General features: G+C 38.3%; 1 protein-coding gene across 1 annotated transcript in view; it reads right to left on the bottom strand.

Moving 5' to 3' along the window:
• si:dkey-1d7.3 (transmembrane protein 132C) overlaps positions 1-12,147 on the bottom strand; it is a 36,458-nt gene extending 24,311 nt beyond the window's left edge. The window contains exons 1-2 of the mRNA XM_020940211.2: positions 11,668-12,147; positions 8,155-9,043 (exon numbers count right to left, since the gene is read on the bottom strand). Coding sequence (XP_020795870.2) covers positions 8,155-9,043; positions 11,668-11,734 — 956 coding nt within the window. The 5' untranslated portion in view covers positions 11,735-12,147. The remainder of the gene's footprint in view (positions 1-8,154; positions 9,044-11,667) is intronic.
• Between the last annotated feature and the right edge of the window lie 3,746 nt (positions 12,148-15,893).

Below are 15,893 nucleotides of genomic sequence, written 5' to 3'. Positions count from 1 at the left end.
TGTAGGAATAAGATAACTTCTACTGGAAGCTGGATTCAATTTTCCTAACATTTAGCACAAATTGTATGCTGGGAATACCAGGCAGCAGTGATCATTGTATCCTGGGCAAGACTGTTCAACTGCCTGGCATCCAGTATGTAAACTAGTTTTGAGAGCTAATGTGGGACAATGGATGGAAATTAGGCCACTGCTGTACATTCATGAATGTCCATGCAAACATTAACAATGTGTTGCAAGACTGAAGTCTATGTATATAATAATTTGATACTTCAAACAAAGCTGTATTGAAAGTGAGTGCACAAGAATATACAAAAACTTCACTTGCGTAAACATAGCAGTTTATATGTCCCTGAGCTTGTTTCTGTACTGATTTGTGTAATTTTGTTATGATTATAACATTGTTAAATCAAATACTAGCTTTAGTAGTCATGCTGGGGAAACAGCATGAATGAATTTTCTTCTTTCAATGAGGGTGCATATGAATGTGACACTTGTGCTGTGTAAGCTTATTAAACTAGAAAGTTATTATTTATTTCCTAATTTGTTCACTTTGTATCAGCACCTGCCTCAGCGATAATCTTAAATCAGATAGTTCAGCTTCTCCTTGAAAAAAACAATGCAACATCTAATATTTACCACATTGACTTGTGAACCAGCATCAGATAAAGATGCAAGTGGTTGACACATAACGCTAATGTCAAGGACTGCTAATATCAGATATGGGAAAACAATAGATCAAATTGTAGTGTCTGAGTAGTGAGTGAAAATAATAAATGTAGCCACTGACTTATGTCATGTCTATTTCCTACTATCACACTAAAATGCTAAATGTCAAACTTTATTTCAATAATAAGTTAAAGGGTTTGATATATTATTATGCAATCTTATAAGATTGGTATCTATCCTATACTAATACTACTACACAATCTCATAGGCTACTAGTTATGACTGGGGTCAAGATCATTCTAAAACTATTCAGGAAAGATTCAAATGTATCCATTCACTCAACACTCAGTGATGGTAAGCTACTACTGTAGTCACAGCTGCCCTGGGGTAGACTGATGAAAATGAGGCTGTCAATCTGCACCATCACACCTTCCGACCACAACCAACACGCACGCACACTCTACTTTCATACTAGGCAATGGGGGTGAAATGTCTTGCCTAAGGACACAATGACAGAGCACTGGTGCTCCACTGTGATACCTCATTTTCCAGGGGTCTCCCATTCAAATACTAAAAAGGCCCGGCCTTACTTAGCTTCTGAGATTTGATGGGATCAGGCTTTGACAAGCCGGTATGGCCACCGAAATTCCCATCCTGTGTCTGATATCAGCCTCTTAGAGATGAGATTGGGCACAACTACCTCAAGAAAAATACTGGGTCCATGAGAACAAAACAAGACAAGGATTTTACATAATTTATATTAAAAATGTGCAGTTCAATTCCCATTTTTGGTCTCATGATTTTTATTTATTTAATTTATTTAGTATCTACTGTCATTGCAGCACTGCATTTTGGAGCTACAGCTTCTCCAGACCTCACTAACACTTAACCTTTATTTTCTCCAAAATATAGACATAAAAGATCTCACAAAATAATTTTGCTATGTACACAATCTTGTGAGATCGTGTCCCATACCTAATAGCCATCATTACAACACTACCAACTTCTGTAACACTATTTCCATGTCTGTGTGTTTCCTAGAGTCCTCCCTGACACCCCCCATCAGAATGTACATATGCGCTTCATATGTTTCATGTTTGCTAATGCCGTCACAGGTTGCAGACATAGAGAGAATTAGCAGGCATGTTAAATTCCCTTCAGCCCTAGGGAGAATCAGTTAATCAGCGGGTTCATTCACGCACTCAGAATCACACACAGAGGATGAGAGAGGACAGGGAGCGTGCTTTTTATGAATAATGCAGATGAACTAGACGGCCTGTGAGGTCCCATGAACAGAGAAGCTTTGATTTTCCAACCAGTGAGCCTCTGTTGAGTTTTGACACGACACGAGAGCTTTCCACATTCAAAGTGTGTGGTTAAAGCAAAGTTTCAAGTCAGGTCAAATAGAACAAGCACTTTGAGATGAGGACTCTAGCGTATGTGATGGCTGTGGTCCTACTTCACAATCTGTACTGTTTATCCAATTGTATCAACCTGTAGCAATAAATGGTATACTGTAACTTAAGATTCACAAGAAAAATGTAACATATTACTGGCAAACTACTGTCCTTGGAAAATGCCATCTCATCTAGTTAAAAATGCATAAAAAATGATTTCAGCGGCCAAGGTAAAGATGCCAGACTTTTCTCTTGTAAAAGAGTACATTTATTTTATTTTGCAGCACTCCCAGTGTCGAAGTATTTTAGCAAATGCAAACCTGGATGCAAGAGTCTGATACATTACAAATTGGCTGGGCTAGGACAGTCACCCTTTTTGATGTGCAAATATACCTACTTCATCCTGTAAAAGTTTAAAACCAGACCCAGTTGCTGAGTGACTAACACTATTGCCTCTCAGCAAGAAGGTTCAGGGTTTGAATGTTTCTCCCCGTATCTGGGAGTGTTCCCTCCGGTTTCTCCTATCAACCCAAAACATGCACAATAGCCCTGTCTGACCAAGACCAGCTCAAGATCTGGAGATGGGTCCCTGGGCACCCACAATTCCTGACAGAAAAACCCTGTCAGCTGCATTGAAGTCAAATGTGGAGCACAAATTTCCTTATAGGGACAATAAAGTGTACCTCACCTTACTCCATTGCATATCTACAGTATGTCTACCAGAACGTGGCATTTGATTTTAAGAGGGATCTTTCAAGTTCAAAGGTAACTTAACTAGTTAAGTAACTAGTGAAACTATGAAAATTATACTTAAAAAGGGACTTGGGTCTTGCCAAACCATAAATAAATGAACAAGGAGCTAACACTTTTTTCTGGTGAAGATTCAAAAGAGGACAAGCCTTCTTTTGGCCGCAGTGTGAGTGATTTTACCTACCTCTCATCACTGTGAACTCCTGCAGATTTCTGTCCTATTTATGCCGGGAATAGTTTAAAAATTCAACAGGGGTGGTACACTCCCACTGGAATAAGGTCATGGATCAAAACAAGCGAGGATATGCCACAAAATGTCAGACAGGTTACAAGGATTTGTTCTTTGAGAGACTGGTGCAGGATAGAGATATCTATTAGAAAAAGCATGGGTCAGCGCACTAACAAATACTTGCAATATTGTTCGCCATACAGTCCAGTCCAAGGTACACATTTTATAGCCAATATTCGAGTCAAATGTGTGACCATATTGTATCTTCTATGTGTGTTTTGCATTACAGGGCTCCACTCAAGTAAAACATTCACCGTGGCTGAACGCATAGGAAATAATACATACACAAACAGGTTTCTCGAACTAGACGACTTGTAAACAATAAAACAATCTGTCTTGGTTTCGCTCCAGCAGCTCAGTGCATGTCTCCAGTCACAGAGCAGCATTTTAATAGCCAAGAGTAAAAGAAAAGGGGAAAAAAAACTATGAATACAGACAATATTGACTTGTGCAGAACGTGTAAATGAACGGACAGGAAAACACTGAACAGTAGTACAATAACAAGCTGATCAATATACAATGAAGGCCAAGGTCACAGCTGTCGGTCTGAATCAATGAGATTCCAGTCATTTATTTACTGTAGATAGAAATCAAGTAAATATTTGTTTAAAGCTACAATATGTAAGATCATCATTGGCTTGTATATCAAATATGTGCAATGTTGTGAAAGGTGATGTGTGAAGAATCAACAGAGGCACATTGGCTGCACTGTATTTGATGTCTTATATCACCGTCACTAGAGTGTACCAAATTATCGGTAAAATAAAATAAATTATATATCTTATGTTGACTGAACAATATCTGCTCATGGCAAAATTTAAGTGGAATAAACTTGCCATTATGGCAACTTATCTCAACATTTTAATATCCAGCTATGGAATATTTGCAAACCATTTATATTGGCATTGACAAGCAGGTGCGGATCACTCCACAAAAAAAAAAAAAATAAATTACATAGTGCACCTTTAAACACATGACCTTTAAACACCAAGGTTTTCTAATAATTTGAGGAGTATATCTATCTATCTATCTATCTATCTATCTATCTATCTATATCTATATATATATATATATATATATATATATATATATATATATATATATATATATATGTATGTATATGTATATATATATATATATCATACATATATATTATATTGTATTGTACATTATAAATACATTGGCAGATTAAAAAAAAAAAAAAACTCTTAATTTTCACAAATCAAACCAAAGTCTATGTATTAAGGAAAAGTTAAGGATTTGCTATGAAGCAAATTGCATGATCTGATATGCACTTGGATGATGTTTGAAATTCTTTAAATTCTCCATAAATAGATAAATAGATAAAAGAGCAATAACTCGCTTCAAGTGTTTTGTCTTTGTAAATGACAAAACCGAAGAGCCTGCATTTAGTAAGTAAGTAATTAAATTGAGCTGAAAAGCATAATTACTTTTCATAGTCAACCCTAAATGCTCATTTACAGTACATTTAATGGCATAGCTACTCAGATGTATTGAATATTTGTCATTATCACAAAAAGTAATCGACTTATGAGTACAATGTGAGTGCTTCCTTACAGAGGCAGTATTTCAACCCCCTTCCTGGATGAGTGACTCCAGATCTACAGACAGACCCAGGCTCCCGCAGAGAAACCTCATTTGAGCCAGTCCTGTCCCAGCTCTTTGTCTTTGTCACTCAAAGGCAGTGCTTGTGAGGTAGAAGACAGAGTGAATATTGACCTGTATAGAGCCACTTCACAGCACACCCTCCCAAAGCGTCCCACATCTGTGTTTAAAGACATCAAGGGTCCAAAAGCCAGCTCTCCTTTAATTACATTAACTAATCAGGCTAAAGTTTGGCTGAGCTGACAGGGCTTTTCTACAATTAACAATTATGGTGATTTACTCTGATAGCATTTCTAATTAGGCCTTTTCTTTTGCTGTCAGTTCTTTCTTTTTTAAAGAACATTCTTAAATGGAAGGAAAGGCTAACATTTTTTGTTATGAATTGGCTGAATCTTATGCTAGGATATAGATTTCAATGAAACAGAAAAACATTATATAGATCTGAAAAGTAATAAAATAATTCATGAAATATTTGAAATTAGAATAAATGTGAATTACTACAAATGTTCTGATGGTCTTGTCACATGGGCAGATATACCCATATAATCCAGGCTGAGATATACAGCACAGTAGGTTAAATTCCTGCTTGATTTTCAATCAGGAGCAGATTATCTGTCCTAACGCTGCTGAAGTGGACTCAATATTGGCCCAGTGAGCGAAGTAGAACAGGGATTTCTCCTTCCTAAGGTCTCAATCACTGCCAAGTGTCTCCCAGCCAGCTTGGACTAACGGCTGCAGCCGCTTGCCTGGTCTGGTCCAATCCAACAAAGCAGTGGGTCAAAAATACATGGGCTGGGTCCACTGGCCTGGTTAGATCATCTTAAGCAGTGGGAGATACACTCAGTAACCCTCAGCGAGGGGCATCTCAGGTGGAGCGCTTGTACCAAACATCAGTGTGCCATAGGGTCAAGTGTCTTTTTCTGCCTGGCATCTGGACAGTGTAGTTAGAATCATTTGAGTCTGTTTGTGGTGGTGTGTGTGCATGTGCTCATGATGGTAAACCTGACATTTCAGAAGAGCACTGGGATTTCCAGACAGGGCTATAGCTTTAACCTCTGATGGATTAATAAATGTATATGTCTGTGTCTTTCCATTTACTTGGATCCTGCTCCAGATTACCGTCAGATTTGTATGTTTGCAGCATATCACTAAAACGTTGGATTAGTGTGAAATTTGTCTAGCGTTTCAAACAAACGCATTAAGCCGAGTAAAGAGCATAAAAACAAGCCTTTTAATCTTTTGAAATATCATATTTTCTCATGAGTTTACGACATTGAACCAAACTTTTAAAAACACAGTGAAAAAGTGTGTCTTAATGTGGCATGGATGCATTTATATTAAGTTCAGCTTCACCCAAAGGAGCGAGGAGGATGTTAGTTATTTGTTTTGCAGCTCCATTAAATAGATGCATTATTTATGAAGCCAAATACCCAGAGAACCTTGTTCAAATGTTAGTTGGATGTTGAGATAGGGAAACCGGTGAATCATTTCCCAATTATTCCCTTGTTTATGGAAGACTGCTCTCTATAACTCCCAGACCAAGTGAGAAGTGGAGATAGACAGGTTATAATGTGGTGGTAATTTATGAAGCCAGAGGAGCCGCTAGAAGACACCAGTCATGTTGGCAATGGTGCATTTTACTACCAGGCCTTGATACCGAGGCCTATCACTATTCAAGTGCTTTAAGTAACCATTTAAATGCATGGGGCTTATCTTTCATGAAGATGCTCAAACATACTGTACATCACAATGATTCCACTTCAGAGTACGTGTCTGTGCCGTATGGTTCAAGGCAAATAAAGCTTGATGAGAGCCCTAAACACTTGTCTCCTGCGCACTCAGCAACACAACACACATGAATAATTATTGTGTTTCCACCAGAACAAAACAGAGCACTCAAATAAGATATGGTTAGAGAGAGGCTCTGGTGCTACAAGTGAGATATTATGGCAGGGACAAGATTTCTTCCTCCTGACAAGCTGACTAAAGCCACAAGCCACTTAGGGCCTGAGGTGGGCTGCAGACACATAGAGTAATAGATAAGCACTCAATCCCACATTCATTCACATGGGCTCGCTGTCACCTTGTACCCTCAGGCAAAACATGTAATGGTGACTTCACTGTCTTATTCTTGCTTCCACAATGAATTTTAGCTTCTTCTTATTAGAGAATTTGTAGGTAGTAAAAACCTATAATTGTGCATTTACAGAGTGGATGCATGCATAGAAAGACTTGCAACAGAACGAGAATCTATCTTTAAAACAGTATTAAGTCAAGAACAGCAACTCCAATGTTAGAGACATCTTGTAGGGTGAAAAAATTATTATATATAATAAAGCAGACTCTGGTATTGTCCATGCTATCTTTAATTCAAGTGAAAGTGCTATTTTAAATGTATGTAGATGCAGGCTAGATACTTTAATATTTACCAGACATATGACTATGGAAGAAATGTCCTACCTCGATCATCTGTTCCTTCTTTCAGGATATTCACACACTGTTTGCAATATAAATAAAATACTTGATCACCTTTCGGGCACAACCTCTCTTTCTTTCAACCACAGCTCTCTAAAACAGTGCCTGACATAAGTTGCACCACCAAATAAGTGTTAGTAAGTTGTCATTTGTAGAATTTCAAAGAACCCCAGATGGATAAAGATATTCCACCTTCAAATAAAAGATATGGCCAGTGCCTTCACTGTCATATTAGTGAGTGAAGAGGATAGTGTAATGTTGCAAAGGATGTGCTGTGACAAGGTTTTATAAGGTGAAGTGCATTAAAACTTTGACTTGGAACATAAACTTCTAAATTGTGCCTTGCATTTGACCACTGTGAGCCTTGCTGGGCTTGACTAAAGGGCTAATTTAATCTTTAACATGAGTAAACAGTGCACTTGAACATTTATATGAAAAGGTAAAATAATATTGCTGCTTGTCTGCTGGATAACAAATATAAAAAAGTCCAAAATGTTTCCTTTTACCTCAAATAACCCTGGTTATTGAACCTGCCTGTTTGTGTGCCTATAGTTTCTCCGCAGGAAACTAACCTTCATTAAGAAAAATACACTTTTGAATATACAGCATATAAGGATGCATCTTTAGAAAATTAATTGCATCCTACAATACAGTTTGAATAGGATTAACAAGGATTTCCTCCTAGGATTTAGCTATGATCTCATTCAAATTGATCGGCGGTTCCTGGTTTTCATTACAAACCACTTAACCAGTATGCGCTAGGGACCAGTGTATGATTTAACACCAAGGATGGCTTTACAGCTAAGTATTAAGTATTTAACAGCCAGGAGAGGTAAAAAAGTGCCATGGATATTAATATTTCACAATGTGTAGTTAACTGTGGCTGTGTGGCCTTCTTTACTCAGTGCTCTTATGGGGAATGCCCATTTTAAAATGAAGATTATGGTTTACCTCAGAGTAAAGTTCTCCAGTGTAGATATGCTGGCCAGGAAAATGTAAAATGTGGCAACATCCGTGGTTTTCAGTGGTTTGGATGAGGTCTGGATCACCACAGCTCCTCCCAGCCTCAGTCGCAGATAGGTTGGATTTCCTGGTGGTGTCCGGAGCAAGTTGACCTTCCCTATGCGCCTCATGGGTGTCCCAGAGCCCTGGGGAGCCCTGGCCCTGCCCACCCACAGTCTCTGCAGGCTGTCCTGAGGGGTGCACTGGCCTGTCAGCTCACTGCGGCTTTGGAAGTACACCTCTGCCTGGTTCCCCTGGAGCCCGCGCATGCCCTCGCTTCTCCCTGCCTCTCCACTGAAGCTGCCCGAGCGGCTGGAGGAGCTGAACCACACTGGTTCTGGCTTTAACTGAGCCACACAGAAGCCACCAGCAGACACCCAACATGCTCCACGGACTTCTCTGGTCTCCCAAAAGGCATAGGCGGTCACACAATGAGCCCCATCTTTGCTCTTAACTCCACTTCCTTCATTCCTGATGCCTTCTGCCACAGAAATGTCCCCCTGTGAGGACATGTGGAATAGGATCCTAACCACAGGTGAGGAGGAACGCACCTGACGAGTTAAGATGACTGGCTGGATCTTGTAACCATTGAGGAGCAGATCTGGAGTAATGGGGGCATCTACAGATAGTGGTCCATAGGAAGCATTGACTGTTGGCTGTAGGGGCCCGGCTCCGGAGCCAGAGATGAGAAAGCTCTGTGTCTGAGACTTGAGGCTGGAGTTAGCTGTTGTTTCAGGCCTGTCCTGCTGCACAAACACATGGTCCACGTGGCGCACTTGAAATCTGATGGACGGGTAAACTGGGGATGGAGTGTCATTTACTACCTCCTGGCCTGACACTGAAAGAGATAAAACAATAATTGATTACCAGTACATTTTGATACAAAGTACACTGTTAGTTGCTTTTATTTTTAAATATTTAATTGACAATTGGCAATTGTGTAAAAATCAAAGCGCAATCATAAAATAAAGTAGAATGTCATTAAAAGGCCATGTTGTTTTCATGCTGCGGAGGAATTACAGTGATTACAGGATAATTCATGATTAGGCCTGTATTATGATTCAGCTTGTCTTGTGATTATACCAAAACACTCAAGGCCGATTGCACAGTTTTAGATTAGAAAACATAAACCCGTATTTATTATAAACTGTGTTAATCAAACTAGCCAATGCGCATTACCAAACATATAATTTTTTGAATTTTGTGAATAAAAAAGTCTATTGGGATTATCCTCTGTTCCCTGCAGTACTTGATACTTATTTGTTCAACATTATGACCCTTTTTGGGTATAGTTATCTGATTTATTGGTGGCTCTATGCTCAGCACATTTGTGCAGAGTTTGCAGTGCAGGATACATTAATCTTACACCTAGTTTCTTAGAGAACAGGAAACTAATTATATTAGGCTTAGCAAACTACTGCAAAAAGCAGCACAATAATTGTTGATGCCATTTATAGGTAATAGAAGAAATGGGCTTAGCAGCTATATTAAACTAATGCCACTTAATGTGACTGATTTAGTGTCTTAACACCTGCTCAAGAGTATTTGACCCCAATGGCTGTAGAATTACAAGCTGTGTGAAACACTTGTATCAGTAAGTATGAATAACATTTGTTGATGCATATTTTAATGAGTAGATCTCTGGTGTTCTACCAGAGGTCACAGTTCTACTGGTCCTTCAGTAGAAATGATAAAACACTTCAATTGTACTTGATAATGATGGGCTGACAGAAGCAATTCTTTAGGGGCAAAAGACTCAACAGGAGAGCTTCTTACAACTAAAAATTGTTTTGAATCTTCTACTTGAACTTCATTCTCTTAAAATGAAAGTTACATCATGTAAAATACAAAAGCCGGAGTAGATGTTTAAGATATATTTGATTATATGCTGGAATCATAACTGCTTCATGAGTTACTTAGGCTTACATTAAATATCCAATTTGAATGTATCTGTCAAAGCTATACTATACTGCATCCAAGCTCCAGAAACAGGTCAGTTAAACAATATTATTATTATTATTATTATTATTATTATTATTAAATTATACTGACCTGTATGTTTGGAGGAAAATGAAGCATTTTGTACAACTTCTCGCCTCCCCTATTTTAACACATCAAATATCAATTTAAATGTTCAAAATATTAGTTAAGTAACTACTGCTATACCACCCACAAATTTGCAGGCTAAATTAATAGGTTCCTGTTTATTCAAATATGTCTACTCTAAAGCAATTTTAAACTACACAGTTGGCATGTTTTGAATGTTTGGAGGAATTAACAAAATGCATTTAAAAACATTTGAAAACATTTCATACATATGTTTTGTCGTTTGAACCTCAGACTGGCTGACATAACAAGCAGCACATCTGTGACTGGAGGAACAGATAAGGCTGTGGTACTGTGCTTCTTATGCATAGCCTCCAGGCCTAACACAAATCAAAGCCTTACCATCACCAGACATGGATTAAAGATGCCCTGGCACAGCTGGACCCTGACCAGGCATCTACATATAACACAATAGCTTACATACAATCTTATAGAGCAGTGTTTTGCATGATATCAGCCACAGTCGGACTGCTCAGAGCACAAGCACAGAGGTTCTGAGGCAGCTGGACTATCCTTGCTTCAGGGCGGGTTAATCCTACTATCTGACCATCGCACAGAAACATGCTATTCTAGACAACAGATGCTGGTGAACGCCAAAAATAGTACACTAAAACTATACAGAGATAAGCACAATATAAAAGTCAATGCCATTGTTTATAATGTGGAAACAGTAAATATTATTGATACCTTCCCTATCATTTCAGTAGGTTGGAAATTAATTTTCTTAAAGTGTCTGATTATAATAAATAAACAGTAAACATCCCACAGGCCCTATGCTCATGAAAATATGTATATACAAAATGTCAACGCAGATACCAATGAATCATCTCAACAGTTGCCTTGGTTTGAAGTTTGAACATTTTAATTTCATTATAATTTGGCATTGTTTCTTTACAGCATTTTATTTGTTTAAGATTTAAGGGTGCATTTTGTTATAGCATTGTATTTGTTTAGGATTTAAGGGTGCATTTTGTTATAGCATTGTATTTGTTTAGGATTTAAGGGTGCATTTAGGTGAATTAATAGGCAACAAAATCCACCTGAAGTAACATATATTAAGTGTCACCCAGGCTATCATAACTAAAAAAAAAATAAAAAAAAAACACGGCAGCACCACATTCCCTAAAATACAAATAGTCTAATTATTTAGGTCCATATTTTAGTGGCCTACTGCCAAATCTGTGCAATCAGTGCACCTCGTAGCCTGCAGTACTGTCAATACTATGATTGCCATCAAGGTCAAAGCATTTTACTAAAACACACAAAAGGAAAGAGACGTAGAGTTTTGGCAAGCCCATCCCTCAATAAATCAGGAAAATAATACAATCAGTACTTTATGAGTAGGCTATAACTTACCTTTGCTCACAGCTGCGAGGAGAATCCCGAGACCCAGGAGCAGAGGAGGATAAAAACCGCGCATCATTCCAGTGAAGTCGGAGAGAAGTTGCCGTCCACTTTACGCTGCGCTACAGTGTGCACCAAGGTGGAGATTTTGCAGACAGGTATGCGCTCGTTTCAAAAGAGGAGCACACCGAATACAAACCATTCCATTGTCCCGTGTCAGACAACGTTATCACATCTGACAGTGAGTACAAGCGAGATCAAATGAAAAAAAGTCTATTGATTGTCCCCCTGGCCCCGCAGCGCTTCCTATGGCGTGCTAGCCAGCTTTTATTCACACAAACTTGCTCCAATTTACAATCACGGCCTCTGCCTCCCTTTGCTTACATCGAAATGAAGAGATGTTTTTCTCCAGACAGAACGACCCGAGTTGGCACGGCGGGACAGCCACAGTCTCGAGTCTCGTTCCCTTGATGGCACTAAACATGTGGCGTCCGTCAGATTAAGCGCGACCACGTGGGTAATCTACGGTAAAGAAAGAGCTGCCTGCAGTAAATTAAATGCACACGAGGTCAAATGGATCAGTGCTGTCGCAACGAGATGTTTTAGTGCTGATTTAACAAATAGGCCTATAATTTTCCTGAGCTTTCCTTAAAAGGCTCATATTATGGTATTTTCTAATCTGTGCTATATGTTATAGCGACCTGGATTTATTTATTTTTTTGTTTGTTTCATTCACACACGTTTAACACACAAACCCTGCATATTTAGGCTTCTATCTATCATATCTATCTACAGATATGACCTGTAACTTATCTTGGTGGCATCTCCTGTTTGTCTCCATATAAATCTCCATGGAGACAGGTGGCAGACAATACCCCATAAAAGTTACATAGTGCACTTTTATCACTGCTAAATTTACTCAGATGAGATGACAGATGATAGGCAGATACAATGTTGTAGTAGCAGAGTGTACTAAAAAACCTTCCTTATTTGTAGTTTGCTGTCTCTATCACACATGTTGACTGCCTACTGACATAGTAACAAGTGCATTTTTTTTTTCTTTTTTTTCTTTTAAAAACAAATCTTTATTATTTCACACATACTTCATTTTCACTTTTAGGCGAGAGAGCTGTGCCAGATGTCAGCTGCATTGGAGCAGTGTGTAGGATGGCAGATGGAGGGAGCAGACTATTCATTAAACAGCTGCCCAGAAAAGATCATCAGGCTGCACCTCGGCATGGTAAAAGTTCACTCTGGAGAAGCTTTATTGACAGCTTGGTAACATTACTTTACATATATGTGCATCTGTGCTGTGTTTTACATTTGAGGTCAATGCATTTCAAATCCATTCAAGAATAACTAGACAATACTGTAGATACATAACTGCACTATTCCCAGCATATTGAAATATGTTCTTATGTTATGTTACTTATGATTGAGAATATATAAATTTGTCTTTGTTTTCCTGTTATTTTAGTTTTTGAGAAGTTCAAGCATCCCAATAATGCAGGGCATAGGGGTGTAACGATATCCAAGCCTCACGATACGATATCGTCAAGGTATGAACCTCACAGTACGATATTTATTGAGATATTGTGGGAAAGCTCACGATTAGGGATGTAACAATATCTAAATCTCTTAGTACGATATTTTTACGATATACATTTTATGGTACAATATTTATTGCGATATTTTGTGAAGACTAACAAAACTGTCACATGCTACTTTTTCCTCTTAAAATGCCTTGACAAGACTTAATCCAAAGAACTAAGATTTAAAAGTACTTAAAACAATTATTTCTTCTTGTAGTCTACACTGAAATGGAGCAAAGGATCATGGTCTATGGAGTTCCCTCTGTCTACTGCTGCACCATAACTCTTAATTTAAGCAAAGAGACTTGTGATTGTGATATTGTGATGGTCCACGATATTGTGAGAACTTTGACAATACGATATCACGATATTTCAGTTAGTGTTGCTTTCCTACTAGCTTGTCTTGAAAATATTATAACATACTGTTTGGTAATTCCTGATTCAAGCCTATTACATGTCGCTCAGATACTGGGTTAAGCTCTGGAAAGGTGTCCCCAGCTGAAAGGTGACCACAGCAACATCTAAATGCGATTTGTCTGTCAAGATTGCACATTTTAGTGTGGGCATCAACAAAAATTGAAAATATAAACTGCGTAAATAGCCTGTTTTAATTTGTTTCATTCATACATGTTTAACACACAAACTCAGCATATTTAGGCTGAGTTCTTCTCTCAAATTAAAACACTCCCCCTTGTGATGTCATGTGGTAATACAGGTGCTCCACTGTGTTTAAATTCCATGGCATACACCATCTCTAGAATCATTTGAATGATTTCAGCCCTGGAATTTCCAGTCTGTACTGAAACAAAGGTAAAAGGTAGCCGTTAACTTGAAAACTACCAGTTCATGACATCTCAAGGTGGAACAGAGCATTTTGAGCTTTGGAGATGTAGACTAATTATAAAATTGTTGCTCAAATGTGTTAATGAAACAAACCAGAACTCCAGGTATGTTTTTGATGATGATGGCAACAACATTCTAACATGGCGTCAAGCTCACAAGAGTCAATTTTTTGCAGCATAGGACCTTTAAAATTAAAAAGGCAATTCACTTTGTTGCGGAAGACATTATATAATTGCGACCGTTTAAATGGAACTTTATCTGAACCTCACTTTTTTTTGTAACTCCATCTGTTTTCTCCACATTTTGTCTTGGTCCTGTGATTATCCCTACGAACTATGGCAATGATCTCAATGACAACAAGAGATTCAGTCAATTGCCAGAAGCTATTCTAAGGTAGGTCAAACAAATCCTCTCTCAGCACTCCCTAAATACTGACCACCTAAAACAAATGTGCTTTAATGACTGAGAGTCCAACAAGAGTTAGCTCCACCCTGTTCTGTGCCCATGGGCTGTTTTATTACCACTGCCAAGGTGACAAGGTATTATGCACGCGGGCATCACCAGAGAATAAACACTTCCCCATGGCAGCACAGCCTAATGAAAATAAATAGGCTCCTTAGAGAAATATTTAGGCAGCTCTAAATGCCAATAAAACTTTCAAGGACTAATAGAATGTGGATTCACTCAGGGGACTAATCAGACTTTACTGTACAGCAGAGCTAGTGTTTACAGTGCTGCTTATTATTACATGTACTCCTCAGTCTTATGTGCTTCATTTTGGGTACTTTGCATTGTGTTTTTTTGGCCGCAGCTTTGCTTATTAGAGCCGACAGAGGCAGAGGCCACCAACTATTGAGTCTGGGAACCTGTCCAGATCGCGGTTGTTGTTCCAGACATGCAACCTGCTGCTGGCACCATTAGTCAAAGGGAGCAGACATGACAGAGAGGAAATGCTCTGAAATTACACCGTCACAAGCTCAAGAGCTTAGAAACAGGTTAAGGCCTAAATCAGTGTAATGATTTATTAATTCAATTTATAGAGGAAGTGGTTATTCGATGTGCGGCAAACAGATTAATAGCCGGAGGAAATACTAATATGAGCCAAGCCTAAGTAAAGAATCCACACAGCAGATAATATATGCTGTATGCAGCCATTACTTATGTGAGTTTAACTGGCAGTATAGAGGCTTGCTGTTTTCATGTAGGTGTGGGTGATACTGACAAAAATGAGCACCTCCATATTGTTTGGAGTATATAATGATAATTAGAGATACACCAATCTGGTACTGGTGTGGGATAATGGCCAGATACTGAAAAAATTACTGGATCAGATATCAGCTTCCAAATATTAGTTCAACCAATATCCTGGTTGGACATATAAATTGATATAATAAGACAATTTACTGGTTGTATTTGGCCCAGAAAGTCTCAAAATGTAGTGTTTACCCCAAACTGTTCTGTATTTACTTGAGAGATAAATGACAGCTACATAACACATTTGGCACAGTTTTAAAGTTTATTTTTATTTAAAGGGATCAATTTTTCAGTCTCTGCACTGTATCGGTTGATATCACAAGATACTTGTATTGAAATTGGTATTGGTACTGAAAAAAGCTGGATTGGTGAATCTCTAATGATATTCAATGTTATGTCAACCCAACAAAATTAAATTAAAACATGTCTTTGAAAAGTTGAGGTTGAAGTAGCTGACAAATGTGAAATGATTGTAAAAGTACCCTTGAAAGTGCTGAAATATCACTTAATATCTGTTTCAAGTTTGTTTGTTTTTTTAATCAGCTCCTT

Source organism: Boleophthalmus pectinirostris, unplaced genomic scaffold (assembly GCF_026225935.1).
Source record: "Boleophthalmus pectinirostris isolate CB_2022bp ecotype Guang Dong unplaced genomic scaffold, ASM2622593v1 HiC_scaffold_18, whole genome shotgun sequence".
Lineage (NCBI taxonomy): Eukaryota > Metazoa > Chordata > Actinopteri > Gobiiformes > Gobiidae > Boleophthalmus > Boleophthalmus pectinirostris.
Note: the sequence above shows the minus strand (reverse complement) of the source record. Positions and strands in the feature narration are given on the sequence as shown.